Source organism: Oncorhynchus mykiss, chromosome 2, assembly GCF_013265735.2.
Source record: "Oncorhynchus mykiss isolate Arlee chromosome 2, USDA_OmykA_1.1, whole genome shotgun sequence".
NCBI classification, from domain to species: Eukaryota; Metazoa; Chordata; class Actinopteri; order Salmoniformes; family Salmonidae; genus Oncorhynchus; species Oncorhynchus mykiss.
Genome location: NC_048566.1, coordinates 40,959,468 through 40,984,867, shown reverse-complemented (window position 1 = coordinate 40,984,867; position 25,400 = coordinate 40,959,468). Strand labels below are relative to the sequence as shown.

At 43.0% G+C, this 25,400-nt stretch overlaps 1 protein-coding gene across 18 annotated transcripts in view; it reads left to right on the top strand.

The window, feature by feature from the left end:
* LOC110489723 (plectin) overlaps nucleotides 1-25,400 on the top strand; it is a 183,765-nt gene that overhangs the window by 127,113 nt on the left and 31,252 nt on the right. For 7 of the 18 annotated variants that reach the window (XM_036948357.1, XM_036948375.1, XM_036948353.1 and 4 more), the window contains exons 2-8: nucleotides 10,778-10,839; nucleotides 14,395-14,409; nucleotides 15,287-15,376; nucleotides 16,074-16,109; nucleotides 17,160-17,237; nucleotides 17,453-17,545; nucleotides 20,007-20,173. In XM_036948357.1, the coding sequence (XP_036804252.1) occupies nucleotides 10,778-10,839; nucleotides 14,395-14,409; nucleotides 15,287-15,376; nucleotides 16,074-16,109; nucleotides 17,160-17,237; nucleotides 17,453-17,545; nucleotides 20,007-20,173 (541 nt within the window). Of the gene's footprint in view, nucleotides 1-7,659; nucleotides 8,159-10,777; nucleotides 10,840-14,394; nucleotides 14,410-15,286; nucleotides 15,377-16,073; nucleotides 16,110-17,159; nucleotides 17,238-17,452; nucleotides 17,546-20,006; nucleotides 20,174-25,400 lie in introns of those variants that run through there. The other 11 variants (XM_036948365.1, XM_036948382.1, XM_036948352.1 and 8 more) reach the window with 4 other exon arrangements.

The window sequence follows — 25,400 nt, the reverse complement described above, 5'->3', positions numbered from 1 at the left end:
AATTACTTGTTCATTTTTCATGATAACTAGATCCAGGAGTTTTTCTTCCTACCATGTAACTTGACTATAACTGACTTATATGGAGCTCAGAGTTTATCCTGGTTAGGTCATGGCCACAGCAAAGAAAGTATAGCAACATAATAACAAGACCAGCAAAAAGTCACCCTGTCCTCATTGTGCTGTGTTACCATCTAGTGTTCACTCTGTGAACCTTCTATTATTTTCTCCCTCCAGAACCACTGTTTTCCTTTCTCTATGAAGTTAGTCAATCATGGAAGACACAGCCCCCAGTCTAAAAATACAGCCATGAGTAATAGAACTAAAATAACCCAGCCACAGGCGCAAAAAGCTACCGTTTGTTTGGAAATGTTGGCACAGCAACCCCTCTCAGGTTCCTCTTTTTCCACATTCAAATGTACTGTCGGTCAGATAATTCTCAATTCAGCCCTCCTCTAATGTTTATCAAATATGGAAACTAGTAATAATGATCTTTGAAGGGATAGGGAATGAAGTGAGAGTGACGTTTTGACAGGTTTTCTCAATAGCAATATGTCATTCCATTTTAAATAAAGCGTCTGTTGCCCTCTGTCGAAAACTATTGTACGTAATGAGTACGTAGGCTGGTGCAGTATGATACCATCTCCAAAAGAGGGAGACTGGGTGTTGTATTGCAAAGGTACTGTACCTACACCTTGATTAAACAGACACACTATAATCTCTGTGTAAGTTTACTAAAGGAAAGTCCATGAGAGTAAGCGTTAATTCACAGATGTGGGGCTTTCCACCATGGCTCCAGGAGCGGTAAACTAATTAGCCATTTTCAACCTCAGCTGTCAGGGGTAATCCATTCCTTGTTGAGTCGGAGTTAAATTGGGCTTACAGCTTCATCCTTTGATCTAATTCTGACTATGACGTCTCATCCTGCTACCGGGATTTAGATCTGTGAAGATAACGTCGGACATTCAGTGAGTCTTTCCAAAGTTATGGCAGAAATCCCTTCATGTCCTGTTATAACAGACAGAAAAAGTGCATTGAAGACTGGACAATGAATATCTCAGCTGATGACCACAGCTGACCCAAACAGACTGTGTGTACACACACACACACACACACACACACACACACAGTCAGGAACAAGGTGTTGTAATGATCGTTTGTTGAAGAAGGTGTGGACCAAAGCGCCAGTTTTATTTTTATTTTACCTTTATTTAACTAGGCTAGTCAGTTAAGAACAAATTCTTATTTTCAATGACGGCCTAGAAACAGTGGGTTAACTGCCTGTTCAGGGGCAGAACGACAGATTTGTACCTTGTCAGCTCGGGGGTTTGAACTTGCAACCTTCCGGTTACTAGTCCAACACTCTAACCACTAAGCGCGGTAAGTGTTCAAACTTTTTTTTTTTTCAACTAAACTAACTAAACTAAATAACAAAAATAACAAAGAGAATGAACGAAAACCCAAACAGTCCTGTCAGGTGCAGAAACACAAAACAGAAAATAACTACCCACAAAAACCCTGTGGGGGAAAGCTACCTAAGTATGGTTCCCAATCAGAGACAACGATAGACAGCTGTCCCTGATTGAGAACCATACCCGGCCAAAACAAAGAAATACAAAAACATAGGAAAAAAAACATAGAATGCCCACCCAAATCACACCCTGACCAAACCAAAATAGAGACATAAACAGCTCTAAGGTCAGGGTGTGACAGGTGTATCCCAGTTGTTCCTCTTGGTTTAATTTTATTAACATTCCGAGCACACGCTCCCACTTGCATTGGGCTGGAGTGACAGGAGACTGGGAGGGGGAGTCAGTGAGGTGGATGTCCCTCTAAGGGAGTGCTGAGGCTGCTCCCTTCTCTGGAATGAAGGGCGTTAACCCTGCCATCCTCTCCTCCCCTCTTCTCACCTTTTCTCTCTCCATGATCTCAAGACTATCTAAACCATGATGGCGGATTTCTGTTCTGCTTTAATTTCTGTTTTCCAAAAGGAATCATGTTCCCTGTGACTACACGACCGATTGAGTCAAAGATGCTTGACCGGATGATTTTTACAGATGAACTTGACATGAGTTGATGATGAACTTGACATGAGTTGATGATGAACTTGACATATACAAATGCTCATATGGAGAGCATAGTGGCTTTGACGTTCCAACTTTGAAGGGTCAGGCAATAGCATTGCATTTATGTGACCGTTTACAGTTGTGAAAGAGTTTAAACAGATAGGGTGTGAATAGTTTTGTGATTATCTCATGTTATCTTCTGTTTACTTCGGATGGTTCTCCATTCCTCTCCCCTTGAACTCTGGGTTAGAATGTCTGCAGGGGACACTTTTCTATCTCTGCGGGAGTAGGCCTACCTCTCCGGAGGTTTTGCAATGGAAAACGGGAACAAACCTTTCTTATTGGACAAGTTTAGGAGGTCACTCCATGTTTCAGTCCGTTTTGTGGCTCATGAACACAACCTTGGTTTATTATGGCTGTGATGCTAATCTCTGCTGAGTTGATGAGTGAGTGGGGTTGAGTACAATGAGAATCAATTTGAAATGGAACCTAGTTGTTTTCTATTTGAAATGGAACCTAGTTGTTTTCTATTTGAAATGGAAAACAACCACCACTGTTGATTTTGGAGAAAAATCACAATTTCCGTCAACCCAATTTGACAGAAACAAGGACGTAGTATTTTGGGAACTGTTCAGAGGATTCGCAATGATATATAGATGTGTTTGGTGTTTTCATCTGGGACTTTCTACAGATATATAGGCTTGCGGCACGTTATTTTCTATTTAGTTTGGAGATGAATACACAACTGATAGTGTGGGATGCTGACTCATTCTGACATCTGACAAACATCTGACAAAGTTCGGCTATGTAGAATATCTAAGTTCTTCGAATATGCATGAGCCTTGAAATTAAACGTTGGGCATACAAATTAGAGGGGTGGATCCCGGGGGTTCCCCCCTCTTCCCTCCACCAGAATAATCCATCCACATCACCCACAAAGAAACTCATGAGCTGAGTTCCTACTTCTGGTTTGGTTGAATAGCTGTATCCCTGAAAACCGGATACATCTGGTTGTGGGCAAATCCGCTAAGGGTGTCCACATATGACGCACAGTCAGTGTGGGAACACATGAGGAGAACCCCAAGACACTCTCATACTTTAATCTGTCCCGTTCTATGTAGCAATGAGAGAACCTCAAGCATGTAATTTAGAGAGAGAGAAAAAAAATCTCTTCATGTTTTCAACAGTCTTTATGTTTTTAAAAGGCCAAGCGTTGCATCTGGTTTAGATGAGGGCAAATGAGGGAGCAGGGTTATAAGCATGTGTAGACCTTAATGATACATCCTTTGCAGCGTCTTTGGCGAAAACAGTTTCATGAGTAAGATTTTCCACAGTATCTCTGACGTTGGCTGCTCTATTGAGTTTGGGCCTTCCTGTGACATTCCACATTTCCCGTTGTTATGCCCCCCTGGGCTTGGTATTGTTATGTGAGAAGTACCTAACACCCTGGTGTTGGTACAGTGCCTTGGGGAAATATTCAGACCCCTTGACTTTTTTCACTTTTTGCTACGTTAGCCTCATTCTAATATGGATTAAATAAAAAATGTGTCAGCAATCTACACACAATAACTCACAATGATAAAGCAAAAACAGGTTTTTAGAAAATTTTTCAATTTATTAAATATTAAAAAAAGAAATACCTTATATACGTACTGTAAGTATTCAGACCCTTTGCTATAAGACTCGAAATTGAGCTCAGGTGTATCCTGTTTCCATTGATCATCCTTGAGATGTTTCTACAACTTGATTGGAGTCCACCTGTGGTAAATTCAATTAATTGGGCATGATTTGGAAAGACAAACACCTGTCTATATAAGGTACCACAGTTGACAGTGCATGTCAGAGCAAAAACCAAGCCATGAGGTCGAAGGAATTGTCCGTAGAGCTCAATAGGATTGTGTCGGGGCACAGATCTGCGGAAGGGTACCAAAACATTTCTTCAGCATTGAAGGTCCCCAGAACACAGTGGTCTCCATCATTCTTAAATGGAAGAAGTTTGGAACCACCAAGACTCTTCCTAGAGCTGGCCGCCTGGCCAAATTGAGCAATCGGGGGAGAAGGGCCTTGGTCAAGGAGGTGACCATGAACCCAATGGTCACTCTGATAGAGCTCTAGAGTTCCTCTGTGGAGATAGGAGAACCTTCCGGAAGGACAACAATCTCTGCAGCACTCTACCAATCAGGTCTTTATGGTAGAGTGGCCAGATGAAAGCCACTCCTTGGTAAAAGGCACATGACAGCCTGCTTCGAGTTTGCCAAAAGGCACCTAAATACTCTCAGACCATGAGAAACAACGTTCTCTGGTCTGATGAAACCAAGATTGAACTCTTTGGCCTGAATGCCAAGCTTCATGTCTGGAGGTAAACTGGCACCATCCCTACAGTGAAGCATGGTGGTGGCAGCATCATGCTGTGGGGATGTTTTTCAGCGGTAGGGACTGGGAGACTAGTCAGGCCGGAGGCAAAGATGAACGGAGCAAAGTATAGAGAGATCCTTGATGAAAACCTGCTCCAGAGCTCTCAGGACCTCAGACTGGGGCGAAGGTTCACCTTAAAACAGGAGAACGACCCTAAGCATACAGCCAAGACAACGCAGGAGTGGCTTCAGGACAAGTGTCTGAATGTCCTTGAGTGGCCGAGACAGAAACCGGACTTGAACCCGATCTAACATCTCTGGACAGACCTGAAAATAGCTGTGCAGCAACACTCCCAATCCAACCTGACAGAACTTGAGAGGATCTGCAGAGATAAATTGGAGAAACTCCCCAAATACAGGTATTCCAAACTTGTAGCGTCATACCAAGAAGACTGGAGGCTGTAATCGCTGCCAAGGTGCTTCAACAGAGTAAAGGGTCTGAATACTTTTGTAAATGTGATATTTGTTGTTGTTTTTCTTTATACATTGGCAAACATTTCTAAAAAACAGTTTTTCTTTGTCATTATGGGGTATTGTGTGTAGATTGATAAGGGGAGGGGTAAAAATGGTTTAATACATTTTAAAATAAGGCTGTAACGTTACAAAATGTGGAAATAGTCAAGGGGTCTGAATACTTTCCGAATGCACTGTATGGAGAAGGGTGAAGTTGCCCCTACACACTGGTCTTGGGTCAGTTTAGCATTTCCCCCATGAATGGTTAGGGTTCAGAATGGGGCAGGGGGGGCTGATCCTAGATCTGTACCTGGGGTAAAATCACAGCGGAGCTGTTCGTATCATTATGTCACACTGCTGAAGAGAAGTGCCTAACATTGGTGTTCACACCTGTGCCACTGCTTTGCAGTGTTGACCTTCAGGTATAAAATACTGTACGGTCCAGTATGTCAAGCTTTTTACGATCCAGTGACAAGCTATCAAGTTCTATACAATAAGCTACACCCAAGATGTACCTTTATATTTCATGCTTGTACAACTAATTGTTTATGTGATATGGCAGATGACGGGATTGTGATCTGTATGGCCAGATTTGTCACATACTGTATCAGCCTCTTGCAGGCCTACCAATCCTTGCGGTGTGGGGGTGTAAGGGTGTGTGTTTGTTTGGGGTGGTGGGTTAGGATATTTAGGTTAGGACTTTGGCCCAGTGCACCGGCCAGCAGAGAGGAGATCGCAGACACATTCCAACGGCTCATCACGTCGCCCTGCTCTGTCAGCATCCTCCTAGCTGCATAAGCAGTAGTCCACGGTCAAAGCCCTTTCACTTCACCTATTTTTTTAGCTTTCGTTCAACCCCAGGGCACATTGAAATTGGATTCCTTGAACTCACTCTGTTTCATAAAACTCCCAACCTGTTTTGAGGTATCAGTAGCAGTTAACGTGTTGTGGTTTGCTAAGCACATTGAAATCAATGACATCATATGTTAATCCTTTCTTTTCCCAGGCTACACTATCCAAACTCTCCTGTGAGAGGTGACCATATGAATCCTCAGTGTTTTTATGTTTAGCCTCCAGCCCTGTCGAGGTGGGATTATGTGTGTGTTGTTATTACTGTTCTCTTCCCTTGTATGTCTTGGACTGTACAGTATTATGGTATTTGCTTGGCCTCCTTAATTCCTGCTCTTGCCTAGACGTGTGGGAGGACACAAAGCTATTATTTAAGGTGTGCCTCTCCACCATTTTCAAATTTTGTGAACTTAGTGTCAAATAAAACAAACACACATCTTGTGCACATCAACTGCTTCATGTTCAAACAAGATGCAATTAATCACCTCACATTGGAAAGAAAAGTGTTTTTTTTTGTTTGTTTTACATCCTTCCTAATGTCATGTCAGACAGGGTGTGGAAATGAGATGCATACCTTCTTAATGTTTAGAGGGCCTGTTGGTCTCACCCTGTGGCATTGTTTTGGGTGTCAGCACCCTACAGTTCTTAGTGAAGCCCAAAAATACACAGGCCTAGGAACCCTGAGGGGTATTCTACAACGCAGATTCAAGGAGTTAGCCAACTAAACTAGCCTAAATATTGTCATAGAGGTAAAATGCATGTTTTTGAAAGATCTTGAAATGGGTATGTTCTAATTGACTCAATAATCAAAAACACATATTTAAGTTAAACTTTTTTAATGAACTAGAAAATCAAGTATTTTGTTTTTGTTTACCAAAGTAAGCTGGCTAGCTCCTTGAGCCTACTTTGTAGTATACCCCCTAGTTCTTACCTGGGTCTCCCTGTATTTTTGGGTCTTCTCATGTTATTATGAGGGAATTAGACACCAAAACAAGTCCTCACTGATATCGTGTCTTATCAGTTATCTGAATGGGCATCTCTGGGTTAGAGGCTGATAAAGGACTGATAATCATAATCACTGGTTCAACAATGCTAGCTAGTTGTAGTGGAGTTGTGCTAGAATGTCTCTGTAATGTCGTTACATGTGAGTGTTGAGTTTGAGGAAATCAGGTCTGTGAGCGTGCATGAGTGTACTTTAGTTCATGCTGGTGTAGTTAAAGGGAAAACAAAAAACACACACGCTGTCAGGCCTTCAGCAGAGCAGAGGGAATATGTACTGCTTCACTAATTGTCTAGTTCGAGAATCTACATGTCCTTAGATATAGCTAGTACTGTATAGTCTTGTTGAGGGTTGGGTCATGGCTGATCTCTCAGTGTGTGTGGATGCCAAAGTAGCCCTTCCCTTAGCCTCCCCCTCTTCCTCATCACACTGAGTAACACCCACAGCTCTCTCAGGAATGCAGTGAGTAGGCAATGATTAATCGTGTGTGTGTGTGTGTGTGTGTGTGTGTGTGTGTGCGTGCGATTAAAAAAGTAATTAGATGAAATTATATCTAACCGTAAAACAATATTGTGTCATTTATTCCGGTGCCATTCTTCGTTATTGCTTATACTGCCATCGTAACGCAGTATAAGGATTCAGGGTGTATATTGTGTACCCTTCAGTAAACGAAGGTAAGATGACAAGTAAAACTGTATGCAGATGGTGTCTTTTATGGCACAACGGCCTGCTGGCCACCACACCTTGTCTGATCACTCACTTTCCTCTGTTCCCCGCCCCCTTCCTGCTCTCACCAGCCACACCAATATGACAGGGCAGAGGAAGGGGTGTGGTCGAGCCTCTTACCCACCACAATGTCCTCCAAACTGCTCAGGCAGTTATCATACTGTACAGATCAGCACAAGGACAGGCCCAGACACTGTACCCCACAGGGATAACTTATTGCGAGAGGAGGAGAGGGAGAAAAAAAATCAGCGGGAAGAAAAGAAGAGAAGAGCTCATACGGAGGTAGAGCGAGAGAGGAATACAATCATAGGCTAGATCGACAGTGCTGACTGGAACGTAGCCATAGGACTGCATGCTCCCTCCGAGTGAAAGGAGCACTGAGGAATTTTTAAGCGGAGTAAGAGCAGGAAAGAGAGAAACGTTATAGCTACCGTTATAGCTACCGACAGAAACCTTGTGGTGACAAAGCATAGAGCGCTCTAGAGGGGACTTTTGATTCATTCATTCGGTGTTGAGTGGCACCATGAGCGGTCAGCAACAGAGATACAGGAACTTCTCAACAGATAGCAGTGGTGGCAGGGATGGAAGGGACAGGGTGCCCTCAGACGAAGGCTACTACCAGGGGATGCTCAAGTCTACGGACGGCAGGAAAGGTACTAGTATGTACAGCATTAACCTAGGAAGTGTTTACAGTACATATGTTTACAGTACATGAAAAGTTTGATTCTATGTATGACAGTGTTCACCTAGCCAGTGTGTCAAATAGGTTCATATGGAAAGTTTGCCTCTGATACTATGGTTTGTGATTACTTAAGGGAGAGAGTTCAAATTCTGGGTGTTTTTCTTTTCCTGTGAAAGGGAAAGTTTTACTGCTGTAGTTATAGGATTGGACCATTTTCATATCCCTGCACAGACAAGTCTGTGAAATAATGAGCTCCTTCATGATGCTGAGATACATACCAACTGTCAGTGTCAATTTAAATTGAAAGAGGGGTTGTGGCTTCCACTGTGAGCCTTTAGTGCACTCTCAATTACAGTTTGAGCTTTCTCTAATCATCATCTATGGGAATACATTTAGATTTAAAATGACGTTGTTGTTGTTTTTTTGCTGTCATGTTTTCTGTGTCTCTCCAGTCGTCCACATTTGTGACCAAGAGTGGACACTCCCACTAATCTAACACATCAGCCATTCCCTCCCACCCTAGTGGTCAGCGAACCCATTCACAAAATGTGGGGTTGAAATCTCAGTAGGCCTATACATTGTTGATAAAGCTCCTATAGAATGACCAAAAAACATTCCTTACCCCAGGACACTTTAACGGTTGACTATCCAGGATTACAAAGAAAAAGGAGCACTCTGTTTCTGCATGGATCTGAAACATTTCTATACGGTACACGAACAGGCTCCCGTTTCGGTGTAAAACGCCTTCAAGACTCTAATGAAGGTGTTTCACGCCGAAACAGGGAGGCTGTTTGCGTCCTTTAAATGTCGTTTTTGTTGTTGTTTTTTTTCCTTTCCTGCATAGTCACCCATTGAAATGTCCTGGGGTAAGGATTGTTTTTTGGAATTTCAAGTCCCTCAGTCGAGCACCTGACTCCCTTTTTCATTTAAGCTGGGCTGAAGTGTGTTTGGGTATACCCTTTTTCTTATTGAATGACATTTATAGATATTTTCTTACTTGCTCATTCACTTGTGGTTATTTTATAGAAGAGTGGAGTAGTAGTCATGTGTCTATTGGTTAATGGGCAATTATAAATCAAGTGCTGAGAGTGACTCACTCAGGAGGACCTATTAGATTACCACTTGTAAGATGGGCTGAAACACTCCTTTGTCCTGCAGTGAATCAAGGAGATGGCTTTGGGTAAAGGAGGTAGGACTTTCGCCCCTTTTACCATTGTGAATTTGTGATCACTGTGTTTATCTTTGGCATCACACAATGCAGTTTAAATAGTTTGTCTTAGCCCGAGTCATGACTGGGTGCACTGTGTATGCTGATTGCAAGCTGGACACCACTGCTGGACTAACACAAGCATTTGTGTTTAGTCCCCCCGACCGTGATACTTGAGCATTTTTACCTCGCATAAACTGTGAGCGGGAGTGTCCCGTATAAATCAGGATTGCCCTCGTATTGTAGCTTTATTGATGAACAACAGAGAATGACAGAAGTCAATAGTCTCCAGGCACACACACATACCCTATGGTTGCCACGGCAACGTGATCCCATAACACAATAGCAACATGGCGGACGCGCCCACCTGAGAATACAGAAGTGTAGCCTGCGGGTTGAGTTTGCAGTCACAGTGAATCAGCACACACCGTTGTACTTTGGTTCTGCAGTGCCTAGCCTGTGAGTGGTACTTAATATGCTTTTCACCACCTTGTAAGACTGATAACGTTTAACTTATATAGCATGTTTAACAGTTCATTCAGTAACATGACCTGAGCTGTCATAGGAGTAGCTGAAGACCCGAGGCTTCCTTAAAGTTGCACTATGCAGAAATTGCTCTGCCATTTCCTGGTTGCTAAAACTCGAATAGTTTGCCAAATTTCACTTTATGTGACAAAATAAGCTAGTTTAGTTTAGAGAATCATTTTAACATCTAAACCGCGGTGAAATACATTTTCCATACCCATGAATATTGGTCTGCCCGATGTGGTTATCTGCCCGTTAAGGCACCGTTGTCTAACTCTCTGAGAGCTACCATATCTTGTCACGTTCCACAAGCGCAACAGTGTCCGTTACAGTACGTAGCAACATATGTGTACATACAGTACCAGGCCTGTAGAGATACTGAGCACCTGTACAGTGTAAATGCTTCCACTAAGCCTCAGGCCCTGCCTGTAGTCATTTGTTAGTGAATAGCATTTGCAGACACAACTCGACAACGAGGGTGTATATCTAGACACTGACTGTGCTATGATGATTTCTCGTGAGTCAGACATGTTTAGTCCCGACGCTCTGCTGTCATGTCTCACCGGGCTAGACTAATCCCATCCAATGACTTCTCTTTGTCTCGGGGATGTGCAAAACGATGGCGGCATCTGGGATACTTGTTAGATATCAGCGCTCGCTGTTCATGTTAAATGTATTTTAAATCCTTTGGTCTTCTCCTTATCCCCAAATACCCTGCGATCTGTTTTTCATTTAGACTGAGTTTTCTTAACCCTCAGTAAAGAATACCTCAACATGACTTATTAATGTACTCCGGGGGTTTATCTAATCTTTGTTTTTCTATAATCATGTCTGACGTTTGCTCTTTGTGTCTTGCAGACGAACGGGATCGAGTACAGAAAAAGACCTTCACAAAATGGGTGAACAAACACTTGATAAAGGTATGGTCACACACTACCAGAGTACATTTATATGCTCAATAACTCAATACCTAACTTACTCTCCCTGCCTTGCTTACTTTAATGCACTCATTGCTGGTATCAATAGTTTAGACACAAAGACAATCACGTGCACACACACACACACCGACTCATTTTTAACCAACATCAGTTTGATTTCAATAGATTTGTGTCAATTTTGTTTCTGTGCTTTACTGGACTTCTCACAATGACTCATACAGCATTTTCAAAAGCAGTATTCCTGTGTTATTATCCATAAATGTCAGTCAAATACCATAAAACTAATGAAAATGGTGGTTACTGAAGTGGCAGAACAACCACAGAAGTTGTCAAAGTAGGATTTTATGTTGAGTTGGATCACTACTGGTCCAGAAGTGATGTGTAGGAATGGCAAATGGCAGATATTTCCTTCGTGAATCATGCCTCATAATTGGCCAACCAACCACATGGGGGCTGAGCTGTGTGTTTTCTGACGGTTGCAATTTAGTCTCTCGGCAAAAAAAAAGATTTTTAGCTTCAGAAGTAATTTTGCCACTAATGACAGGAGTAGGCTAGAATCTTTGGCAGGAATCGTAACTACACCGGCCAGATACTTTATTGATGTGTTTTGGATGTGTAGTTTCGTTTTTCAAATTTAAAACGGGGACGACTCTTTAACAAACACCAGGGCTTGTATTCATAAAGCATCTCAGAGTAGGAGCGCTGGTCTAGGATCAGTTTTATTTTACATGATTTTTACATTATAACGACAGCCCCTCCCACTAGCACATGTATAAATACCCCCGGGTCATAATTCATTTGACAAAATCCCACCAGTAACCAAACGTTTACAGCTCAAGCCATTAAGGGACTCCTCATACTTCTCCATTCTCCCTCAAAAGAAACAAACCCATTAATTTCCCCTAAAAAAAAAGAACAAAATACTATTTTCCTTTCCATGCACAGTGTATGTGCGCCGTGCTGTGCGTACACACTCTGTTCCTGATATAACACACAAGCACACAGTCTTTTCGTTGAGTGTTTTATGTGAGTCACAGACATCTGGATTCGTTTTGCTCTTTGCCTCTGAAGCACCACATTCTGTTCTGGGCCCAAGGCCCGGTGGCTCCTGGCTGGGCCAACAGTAGCACATGTGCTACACAGACTGACTGTTGAGTCTGGGTGGCTGGCTGACTGCCCGCCCGCCCTTAGCTCTTTGCTAGTCAAGGTCCTTAAGTGCTCCTTACAGACATTATCAGAGGAATCAATCTGTGTCTCTTGTCTTCCCGCTACCAGTATGACAAAACGGTAGGCCTATGTGACAAGATTTGCATCTCATTTAATGTTCGACAAACTGCGAAGTCGGTACATTTTACCTTTAGAAAGTTTAGATTAAGTCGGCTATGTATTGACATGAAGTAGACGAATGCTTAATTAAGAGCTTTCTTAAGAGAGAACGGTCTTCTGAGAAACGGTTTAATACCGTACACAATATGTGGTATGCAATGAATTGTTACAGAACTAGCCTCGTCATTAAAATTAATTTTGCGGTAAAACGAAAGTGTTATAACAGTCTGTCCGTGTGAAAGCCTGCTCTTCTGATGTTGAACTAATGTTGAAGTAATGTTGTTAATGCGTTTCCAGTCGGTCACGTCCCGGGGTGGACCACGAGGGGTTGTAAAAGGATATGGAATAACTTTCACTCGAGCATAAATCTTGTTGTGTGTCAACAAGGGTGGAAAGACCGAATGGAGCGTTTCTCAGCCGTTATTTTACGGTGTTACGTAAAAAGAAATCCACTGTGGCTTACATCATTCTGCAGATGTAATGCCCCGTTCACTTTTAATGAAGTGTACAGACCGGAGAGACAGAAAGTATCCCTATTTTCTTATACAATGACGTGTGTTTTTTTTTCTTTATAGGCGTTCAACATTATAATACTACGTGTAACCCTAGGTTAACTGAAGGACGCATCACCTACGTGTAACCTAGGTTAACTGAAGGACGCATCACCTACGTGTAACCTAGGTTAACTGAAGGACGCATCACCTATGTGTAACCTAGGTTAACTGAAGGACGCATCACCTACGTGTAACCTAGGTTAACTGAAGGACGCATCACCTACGTGTAAACCCTAGGTTAACTGAAGGACGCATCACCTACGTGTAACCCTAGGTTAACTGAAGGACGCATCACCTACGTGTAACCTAGGTTAACTGAAGGACGCATCACCTACGTGTAAACCCTAGGTTAACTGAAGGACGCATCACCTACGTGTAACCTAGGTTAACTGAAGGACGCATCACCTACGTGTAAACCCTAGGTTAACTGAAGGACGCATCACCTACGTGTAACCCTAGGTTAACTGAAGGACGCATCACCTACGTGTAACCCTAGGTTAACTGAAGGACGCATCACCTACGTGTAAACCCTAGGTTAACTGAAGGACGCATCACCTAAAGTGTGTTTTGTAATGGGAAAGCCTAGTGTGTGGTTTGTGGTGGATGAGGAGTTGTCAGGTTCTGTGTTGACTGGCCCTAATGGTTTTAACCTTGATGGACTCACAATGAGGGCCGATCAAATGGATCACTTGACTCGAGTTGACTGGAGTGCACATGACACCACCTGATCACGCTGACTCAATCTGAGCTTCTCCGACATGGGCTATTGTGTTTTGATGACAGACAGGGTTTAAACATATGCCACAGGACAGCAGAGAGAGACTGTTGTAAGCTACCATAGAGGAAGCAATGAGAGAGAAGAATTTCACACTGCAATTATACTGTAGAATGCCTTCAAATTTAAGTCGGATATTGACTGACCTGAGGTAATTTGGCCGCATCGTTGTGTTGCAGCCCCACGCAGTTCAACTGAAGAAAAACACTTGAATGTTATGCGATCTTGTCCCATCAGTTCCAGACGTACAACTTGTATAATATTGTTGAAGTTGGAGACTCTTAGTTGAAGTTGAACAATCTTACACGATTAATGTGTGAACAGGGATCCCTAGTGGCCATCATCAACCCTCGCTGCATTTCAAGCCACCACCGGTGGAGTGTGTACACCACAGGTGGGCAGGAGTGAGCTACTGTGTTCACACACAGGGTTGTATAACTACTTATAACACACAGTATTATATAAGTACTTACCATTGATGCCAGTAATAAATCAAGGTAGTAGTGGGTGTTACAACTTGCAGGGTCGAGACTTGCATACATACTTGCGTACATACCATACCTGTACATGCCTGTGCGAGGACAGAGCAACACACTGACACAGTAGCAAGGCATTGCCTGCAATCTCCCAACATTAACCATGTCATAAAACACTAATGTTAGTAACTATTTTGACCATTCTCTTTTAATCTATTCATCTAGCCGTTTTAATTTTCACTCATCCTTTATTTTATTTTATTATTATTTTTACTAAAGTGCCATTTGAATAATGAATCATTCTAATCTCAGACTCATATTCTCTTCCTCTTTCGGGCCATTCTCCCTCTCTATTCCCTTTGTTCTCTCCGTCTCGTCCCTCACCCACTCATTCTCCTCCGTCCAGCACTGGAAAGCAGAGGTAGGTACCAGCTGCCTGCAAGCCCCAGCAGAAGGGCAATGTATGTGGGACACATTCTGATGTAGCTCACTTTCTCCCCTTCCACCTGAACACGATCCACTCCCCACGCCTATGCCTTCGCTGTGAAAGTACGAGGAATTAAACTGACGGTGTCACACAGAAATAGGACTATGCCTTGTGGACTGTGGGCCCACAAATCCCTCAGTTTCAGTCATTCCCTTACGTCTCTTTCTAAGCTTACACCCTCTTCTGCTCACGATCACGGTTCATCTTTCTGACTGGAATTGATTATAGCAGGCATGCAGTCCCAAGACTCACTGTAGTATCTGTTTTCATGTGCAGGTATCTGCCTGTGTTTGTACTGTTTATATGTATGTGCGAAAGATTTAGTCGTTTTTGATTGGTGCAACTTTTTTTTATTTTTATGAAGACTCCCTGTCATCCGTCAATCCATCATCTCTCAGTAGATCTGGCAGCTGCCAATTAGCAAGTGTCTGAGTGTCAAACGCAGGCTGATTGGTTGCCCGCAGCCATGCGTTCCTGTCCTTTGTACAGATGTACAGAGAGAGAGAGAGCGAGCGCTGACGGTTTATAGCATGAGCCGCGTAGACTGATCCGAGAGGAGCTTGAACATTTTGTCTAGTTTTATACTGTAAAGATTGGTTGCTCTTTCCAAGGTTTACTGTGAGAGAATGATCCCCATGTCTAGGTACCCTATCAAATCAGAATCATAACCAGATCCAGAATATCAAAGCGTTATTACATCAATACAATGCACGGCTTCTAGGTATTTTGTCTAGGTGTGGCGCAACAACAAAAAATGCATTGTGATGACAACCCTTGCCTTACATCTCTCCCTTCTCTTTCTGTTCCACAGTCACAGCGTCAGGTCACAGACCTGTATGAAGACCTGAGAGATGGACACAACCTGATCTCCCTCCTGGAGGTCCTCTCTGGGGAGACGCTGGTGAGTGCTGCTGACTTCTGATTGGTGAATGGACTGATCTTGGCATCTTGCGACCAACCTTGATCCAACCCCCCCCCACTCTGAAAACCTGACCCTAAGAAACATAAGTCGAACCCTTATTTATACCTACCTAATCCAAACCGGTATACAATCCCTGAAGCAAAGCAAAACATTAGCTAGACTTTCAAGTCGTAGCACAACCTAACTAGACAGTAACTGGAAAGTAAACAAAGACCCATTTACTGTCTAAGACAACCCCTGCTTACCTACCTTTCATTCTTGTCCCCGGAAATGTTAACCATTTGTAGTTGTTTCGATTTTTTTTTAAAAATAAGTCAGTAAGATGCTAGCAACACTGGATGCTTGCACATTATGATGATGCATTATAGGTTACTGCAGAACTCTATGGATGCCTTGCACTCTGTCTCTGCTACAGTAGCTCATCGCTCTGCTGGTCTCTGCTGGTCTCTGCTCATCTACCAGACGCCTCCATGGTCCTAACACATTAACCCCACTTTGGCTTCTCTTTTTGTACTGTGTGCTCCTGTCTGACTGTTCTCTGGTTCTCCTTCTCTGCTCCCCCCTCTCCTCATGTCCCCCTCTTTACCCCCCTACACTCTCCCCCCCTTTCCTGTATGCTGACCTTTGCCCTTTGGCCTATGCCTCCTCTCTTTGCACTGCTCTTTGCTGGGGCTAGGCAAGGGAGAGAGACGTGGTCAGGAACTTGCGGTTGGTGAGTGGGGTTTTCTATAACTCGGCCGCCATCATCTTCTACTTCATGTGGCTTGAGTCATCCATTACCCAGTGGCTCGGCTGTGCATGATGTCACTTGCTGTGCTTATGATTCCATTTTTCCCCCCCCTTTTGGGCATCACTTATTTATCATTGCAAAGTCTCAGAGGTGCATTAACCATTTCGCTGCTGGCTGTAAACAAATACCCTCTGTTATTAGTAGGTGCCATGGCTGAATGAAGGAAGGACATAATTGACTAACTACTTCATTGACTAGTCATTGATGCTATAACAATACTTGAAGCACTGGAAATTATCAGTTTGAAAATAACTTGGTTTCTGTTTAGCTCAATTACTAAAGCTTATTACATAGCACAAATACAGTATTCTTTGGAAGTGGAAGTCTTCAGTTCATTGTTCTCCAATCAGAACACATGTATGAAGTGGTGACACAATTCAAAACCAACCAACCAACCAACCAACCAACCAACCAAAGATTCCTGCACCTAATAACTAATCATGTTATTGGCTCAGCCAATGCATGACTGATGCTCCCCCCCTTCACTCCAAATATATCTCCTATTTACCTCTGTGTTTGTCTGTCGAAGGTGAAGAACAGGTATGATGTCAATCATGTGGTTTTATAATGAGGGAAGTTGTACTTGGAGATCTGTGAGACACCTCAGTTATTCATCGTATTCTTTGTCGTTCATCCTTTCCTTTGGAGGAAAATCGGGTGTACTCTTGTCATTGAGTCCACAACTTATTTCCCAATTTCCCTTTTCCTGTTTGTCGAATATTGTCGTAGCTGTATCACATTTTTCTCTTCCGACGTAATGTCTCACTCGCATTTCTCCACGCCTCTTCTAAGGTAGCATGAACTCCTGTCCAGTCTGTTTCTAACCCCCCCACCCACTCTCTCTCTCGGTCTCCCCCTTCTTTGTCTCTTTCTCTCTGTCGTTCTCTCTCTTTCCCCCACTCCTCTCTCTCTCTCTCTCTCTCTCTCCCTCTCCCTCTCCCTCTCCCTCTCTCCCTCTCTCCCTCTCTCCAGCCCAGAGAGAAAGGCCGCATGAGATTCCACAAGCTGCAGAATGTACAGATGGCACTGGACTTCCTCAAACACCGACAGGTAAGAGAAACAACAATTGAAATATAATAATGGAGAAAATGTAACATGAGTTACCCTCTGAGTTTACTTATCTTGTACTGTATTAAGATGACTTACTGTAAGTGACGTGACTGAGACAATTATCTAAATGCATTGGAACAGGGTAATAATGTATCTACTATGATGTGAGCTACTATAATTGTTAAGTCTCGCTCTTCTCTGTCGTCCAATCACAGGTCAAGCTGGTGAACATCAGAAACGATGACATTGCGGATGGTAACCCCAAGCTGACCCTTGGGCTGATATGGACCATCATCCTTCACTTCCAGGTGTCCTTCTTTGTCAGTGTTGTGTTCCCATATCATATAGCTCCTCATCCTCCTATCCCATTGGCTCTGATCCAAGCCAATCAGCAACAATCACAAATTTAACTCAATCCAATCATATTTGATCTCAATCACTCGAAATGTTACCACATCGCTTTCAGAAAATCACATTGCTGTCAAATCTGTTATCAAATTATTATGAAATATATTTCAATCATAGTATTATTACAGTTTAATAATTATAATTATTTTAACAGAGGTGGAAAAAGTACCCAATTGTCATACTTGAAGAAAAGTATAGATACCTTAATATAAAGTTACTCAAGTAAAAGTGAAAGTCAGCCGGTAAAATACTACTTGAATAAAAGTCTAAAAGTATTTGCTTTTAAATGAAAGTATCAAGAGTAAATGTAATTGCTAAAATATACTTAAGTATCAAAAGTAAAAGTAAGTCATTTAAAATCCCTTATCTTAAGCAAAGCAGACTGCACATTTTTTTTTATTTTAAAATGTATGGAAAGCCAGGGGCAGACTCCCACACTCAGACATTATTTACAAATGATTTACATTTGTGTTTAGTGAGTCCACCAGGCCAGAGGCAGTAGGGATGACCACGTGTTCTCTTGATATGTGCTTGAATTTGACCATTTTCCTGGCCTGCTAAGCATTCAAAATGTAACTAGTGCTTTTGGTTGTCAGGGAAAATGTAGGAAGTAAAAAGTACAATATTTTCTTTAGGAATGTAGTGAAGTAAAAGTTGTCCAAAATATTAATAATAAAGTAAAGTACAGATACCCCCCAAAAATGACTTAAGTATTACATTAAAGTATTTTTACTTAAGTACTTCACACCACTGCTTTTTTTTCTCACAACTTTCAACCAAAATCGAATGACATGGTGAGATACTAGAAGTTGAACTGACGTCTGTGCCCTGTGGGTATACTCTACACCAGTCTTACTGCACAATTTCAATAATCATTTCAAATCATTTAGCTAGGCTTGATTGAGTTTGCCTGGCATAGTGGAACCAATACAATAGTCAAACCCTGCCCAACTGGCACTCCAGGAAGGCTTAAGGAAACATGAAAAGTATTTGAAAGATGTCAAATAGTATTTGAACCCAGGTGGGACCCATGTGCCGATGTAGGCAGAGGAACTAAACGAACATTGTGTCCTGCAAACTATTCTCCAAGGTAGCATTGACTATTGGTTCCATTAAGCCAAGTAATCTCAATCAAGCCTAGCTAAAGTATTATAAATGATTTCAAATAGTATTTGAAAACAGGTCTGATACCTAACTAAGACTGGTATAGAGTATACCCACTGGGAACAGACATCAGTTCAACTTCTAGTTGTTGTTTTACATTGGTTTACTGTACTCCATGTACTGCGTTGGATAGAGAGGGGTATCTCCCATTTCTCAGAAGGAGAAAACACAGCAGGGCCGGTGCCTGGTGAGTCATCATAGGAATTCTCCTCTTCTTCAGAGGGGTGAGGTTTAGGGTGGGGCCATCGAGGGTGGATTGGATCCCGAGGAGAACACACACACACACACACACACACACACACACACACACACACACACACACACTTACAGTATACCCACACACACCGACTACAGAAAGAGACCAGTCGGCAGAGAATTTGGTAAATGAGCGGTCTTTTGGCAAGAACAGAGAGTACCCTCTGAGCCTCTGGTGACTGTGACTCATTTAATTTCCATTCCAGCCCAAATAAAGTCCTGCCACATTAGCCAATGGTGTGTGTTCCCGCACTGGACCAGATAGTGCTTAAGTTGTGTCTTGAGACCCAAAGCAGGAGCAGTCTTCGCCGGACATCCCTCCCACCTTTTCAATGACCTAGGAATTGAGATCTAGTTGGCGGTTCACTTTGATGTCACATATGTATTATTGATGACAGAGTTGCCTCCCCTGGCTGAAAAACAATGTTTTTTCTTGTTTTCCACCACAGATCATTGAGGTAGACAAACCTGATTCATGTTGAACCAGAATATCATATGATTGAATCAAACCCCATCCATTACAATGCATAATCAATTTTCTCAAATAGATGATATCTTTATTGTTTCAAACTATCTCCCTCTGCCACCATGACAAGCAGGGTTGGGATCAATTCCATATCAATTCATTCAATCCAGGAAGTCAACTGAAATTCCATTTTCTATTCCAAATCTTGTCATTGAGGAGGCGTTTTCATCCAATTTGAGTTAACGTCCCGTATTGACCAAATTTAAATGGAATTGACCCCAACCCTGGTAGCGTGTGGCCTCCTCCCCTCTCTAACCCCGGTGTCTATCCTCCCCCGTCTAACCCTGGTGTCTATCCTCCCCCGTCTAACCCCGGTGTCTATCCTCCCCCGTCTAACCCCGGTGTCTATCCTCCCCCGTCTAACCCCGGTGTCTATCCTCCCCCGTCTAACCCCGGTATCTATCCTCCCCTGTTAGATCTCGGACATCCAGGTGAATGGCCAGTCAGACAACATGACGGCCAAGGAGAAGCTGCTGATGTGGTCCCAGAGCATGGTGGAGGGCTACCAGGGCATCCGTTGTGACAACTTCACCACCAGCTGGAGGGACGGCAAGCTCTTCAGCGCCGTCATCCACAAACACCAGTAAGTGGTCCTCTGTGGGTCAGTTGGTAGAAACATGCTGCTTGTAATGCCAGGATACTGGGTATCGATTCCCGTGACCGCCTGAATGTAAAATATATGCACGCGTGATTGACGGAAGGGTCTGCTAAATGGCATATGTTGTTATTATTTGGCGGCCGACACCTCAAGCCACAATACGGTTTACAGTATTTAATCTCTGTACCCAGAACCAAATCTTGGGTAAAGTATGTCAAAAGAGACTATACTGCACCTAATGTTCAGATACTGGTGAACATCTTTGGATTGGAACATCAGAATGTTACACGTAAGCCCCGCTGTCTCCTCAAATGTAGCCTCACCTCCAGCCATTTCAGGTTTATTCTTAAAGGTGAGATTAACCCCAAAAATAGTACCCCAAATGCACCCCTCTGTAGACTGTACACACTCATGTTATTACCCACAGTAGTAACATGAGTGGGTACAGTGGCACTATTTGGTGTTGATATGTCTTGTCCTAGCGTCTCCGCTAGTGCTAAGCTACATGCAACGGGGTTGTCATGACATGATGTGAAGCAGATAGGGCAGGAATGGGACATATTGTCAAATGGTAGTGTGTGCCATGCTGGTTCTGACTAGTCCTTCAAATTATTATTATTATTATCACAAGGTCATACATAAGGTAATATATAGGTACAATCATTGGTAGGTGTGCCTGGTAGAAGAGCTGCTTCAAATGTACAATATAAATAGCTAACTGCTTGACCATTAGTATCTAAATTACCAGTAATTCATAGTGGTATTTTTCTCTTTTACATGTGTCCAAATCCCTCCCCATCCACCCTGGGCAATATTTATTTTATTTAAAAAAATATAGATTTGTATCCTCGTATTGATGTTCACATCATATTTAATATACACTACAGTTGAAGTCAGAAGTTTACCAACACTTAGGTTGGAGTCATTAATATTTGTTTTTCAACCACTCTACACATTTTTTGCTAAACAAACTATAGTTTTGGCAAGTCGGTTAGGACATCTACTTTGTGCATGACACAAGTAATTGTTACAACAATTGTTTACAGACAGATTATTTCACTTACAGTATAATGCACTGTATCACAATTCCAGTGGGTCAGAAGTTTACATACACTTAAGTTGACTGTGCCTTTAAACAGCTTGGAAAATTCCAGAAAATTATGTCATGGCTTTATAAGCTTCTGACAGGCTAATTGACATCATTTAAGTCAATTAGAGGTGTTCCTGTGGATGTATTTCAAGGCCGACCTTCAAACTCTGTGCCTCTTTCCTTGACATCATGGGAAAATCAAAAGAAATCAACCAAGGCATCAGAAAAAAAATTGTAGACCTCCACAAGTCTGGTTCATCCTTGGGAGCAATTTCCAAGCGCATGAAGGTACCACGTTCATCTGTACAAACAACAGTACGCAAGTATAAGCACCATGGGACCACGCAGCCGTCATGCCGCTCAGGAAGGAGACGCGTTCTGTCTCCTAGAGATGAAGATGATTTGGCCATAATGACCATCGTTATGTGTGAAGGAAAAAGGGGGAGGTGTTCAAGCCGAAGAACACCATCCCAACCGTGAAGCACGACAGCATCATGTTGTGGGGGTGCTTTGCTGCAGGAGGGACTGGTGCACTTCACAAAATAGATGGCATCATGAGGAGGAAAATTATGTGGATATATTGAAGCAACATCTCAAGACATCGATCAGAAAGTTAATGCTTGGTTGCAAATGGGTCTTCCAAATGAACAATTACCACAAGCATACTTCAGATGTTGTGGCAAAATGGCTTAAAGCCCTGACCTCAGTCCCATAAATATGTAGGCAGAACTGAAAAAGCGTGTGCGAGCAAGGAAGCCTACAAACTTGACTCGGGTACACCAGCTTTGTCAGGAGGAATGGGCCAAAATTCATTGGGAATGTGAAAAAATATATAATAAATAAATCATTCTCTCTGCTATTATTCTGACATTTCACATTCTTAAAATAAAGTGGTTATCCTAACTGACCTAAGACAGAATTTTTACTAGGACTAAATGTCAGGAATTGTGAAAAACTAAGTGTATTTGGCTAAGGTGTATGTAAACTTCCGACTTCAACTGTACATCTACAAAAGTATGTGGACACCTCGTCAAATTAGTGAATTTGGATATTTCAGCCACACCCGTTGCTGATAGGTGTATAAAATCAAGCACACCGCAATGCAATCTCCATAGACAAACATTGGCAGTAGAATGGCCTTACTGAAGAGCTCGGTGACTCTCAACCTGGTACCGTCATAGGATGACACCTTTCCAAGTCAGTTCGTCAAATTTCTGCCCTGCTAGAGCTGCCCCGGTCAATTGTAAGTGTTTTTATTCTGAAGTGGAAACGTCTAGGAGCAACAACGGCTCAGCTGTGAAGTGGTAGGCCACACAAGCTCACAGAACGGGATCGCGGGGTGCTAAAGCGTGTAGCATGTAAAAATCGTCTGTCCTCGGTTTCAACACTTACTACCAAGTTCCAAACGGCCTCTGGAAGCAACATATGCCCAAGAACTGTTCGTCAGGACCTTCATAAAATGGTTTTCCATGGCCGAGCAGCCGCACACAAGCCTAAGATCACCATGCACAATGCCAAGCATCGACTGGAGAGGTGTAAAGCTTTACACCGCTGGAGGGGTGTAAAGCTCGCCGCCATTGGACTCTGGAACAGTGGAAACGCGTTCTTTGGAGTGATGAATCACGCTTCACCATCTGGCAGTCCGACGGACGAATCTGGGTTTGGCAGATGCCAGGAGAACGCTACCTGCCCCAATGCATAGTACCAACTGTAAAGTTTGGTGGAGGAGGCATAATGGTCTGGGGCTGTTTTTCATGGTTCGGGCTAGGCCCCTTAGTTTCAGTGAAGGGAAATGTTAACGCTACAGCATACAATGACATTCTAGACGATTTTGTGCTTCCAACTTTGTGGCAACATTTTGGGGAAGTCCCCTTCCTGTTTCAGCATGACAAAACCACCGTGCACAAAGCGAGGTACATACAGAAATGGTTTGTCGATCGGTGTGGCCGAATTTGGCTGGCCTGCACAGGGCCCTGACCTCAATCCCATCGAACACCTCTGGGATGAATTGGAACACATACTGTGAGCCAGGCCTAATCGCCCAACATCAGTGCCTGACCTCACTAATGGTCTTGTGGCTGAATGGAAGCAAGTCCCCACAGCAATGTTCCATAATCTTGTGGAAAGCCTTCCCAGAAGAGTGGAGGCTGTTATAGCAGCAAAGGGGGGACCAACTCCATATTAATGTCCATGATTTTGGAATCTGACGAACAAGTGTCCACATAATTTTGGTAACGTAGTGTATATTTAGTACAAATGTAAACTATCAGGTACATAAATCAATCAGACACTAGTTTCAACAAAAGAGCGATAGATTTTCCATGTCTTATAAAATAGGTTTGTGTGTCCACTTAGTGTTTATTTCTCAGTTCTGACTAGTCCTGAGGTAAATTAAATTTTTATTCTAACTCTGTAGTTGTTCAATCTCCTCTCCTGGCCGTACCGGATCGTACAGGTTTCAGGCAGCTCTAATAAGACATTCCTTTGAACTTGTCAGTGCCCTGGGCTTGGAATACCACAGGTGGGTGTTGTGCCAGATGGATACAGATAACGGCACTGATTTGAGCACTTACTGTGTATGCTGTTATTATTATGTTATTAGACTCACTAATATACGTTCAGGTGGAGAGGGTGCTGTCTGAGGCACCTGGGTGGTATAGAATTGGGAAAGATGGGTTTGTTTACTTATCCTTTCACTTATTACTTATCCTTTCCCTGTGCAGCAGGGTAGCCTAGTGGTTAGAGCGTTGGACTAGTAACCGAAAGGTTGCAAGTTCATATCCCCGAGCTGACAAGGTACAAACCAGTTGTTCTGCCCCTGAACAGGCAGTTTACCCACTGTTCCTAGGCCGTCATTGAAAATAAGAATTTATTCTTAACTGACTTGCCTAGTTAAATAAAGGTTAAAAAAATGTATAGGAATCCTTTTTTTAGGGAGCCCTGGACTAGAGGAGTGACTAGATGAGTTCTCAGTCCTTCTGTTAGTATTACAATGGCCTCGGAGCTGCTTTAGTCACTGTTGAAGCATACAGTTACATGTAGACATGAATATGAGAGTGGATGAGTGGAGACATGTCTGTGGTCTCTCAAAGTTTAGGCGGAGGCCTAAAAAGTCACAGAGACAGCCACATTATCTGTAAATAATAGTGTTTTCCAGCACATAACATGTAATGAAAGCAGCACCCTGCACATCCCCAGGGAGTCTGAATGAATTATGAGAGCGACTGAAAGAGGGACATGTGATGAGGGAAATCTGGGTAAATACCCAGCAAGGTGTGGCACTAAAGGAAGGAAGAAAGAGAGGCCCACAGGGCAGGTTCAATCAAAGCTGTGCGTGTACCTGCAAAGTTGAGCTACACCCTGCTCTCTCTAACAGAGAGCGAGAGAGAGATAGAGAGAACACTTTTTAAGTTGTGAGTGTCACCTAAGGCAGTCTACTAGCTGATTTTCATAAGGAGAGAAGTGTGTCATTGTAACACTCCTACTCAAACGGCAAACACCGCAGAGTTACTTTTTGCACAGCCTACAGTCGGCACTTTTTTAAAACACTTATTTGGACGATTGAATGTTGTTGTCACCCTGGGAACCAAGGACCTTACATTGGACTGGTGAAAGTTACAGTTGATATCGGGGGAGCTGTTTTGGACAGACAGGGCTGAGGTTGGGAGGTCAGGTCAGGAGGGGATGACAGCAGTTAGTCTCCTAGTGGTACCGAGATGTTTATTATCTCACGGAGAGGGTTGAGCACTCGTTGTAACCTCAACATGAAGATTGTGTCTTTTTGAAGACGTCAGTGCTCGGGTGGGATTAAACCTGCACATTCTGCAGACCTGGACCCGGCTGTCTCCTGAGCAAACGCCAAACCATCACAAGGAAGCTGGTTAAAATGATTGGAGCAGCAAGCCTTTTGGAATTGGAAGCTCACTGTTAAGTGCAACGTTTTTCACTTGCCACTGGAAGAGTACGAAACATCTAGCCAGCTAGCTCTCCGTTTTGGGGAGACTACAACTCCCAGAAGGCACCATGATGTCGAATCTGAAGAGGAAGCTGTCCTTGAAGTCCAGGAAGAGGACTGACAGGTCGTCCAGCAGGGTCACGGGCTTGGTCAGCTCATTGGAAGAC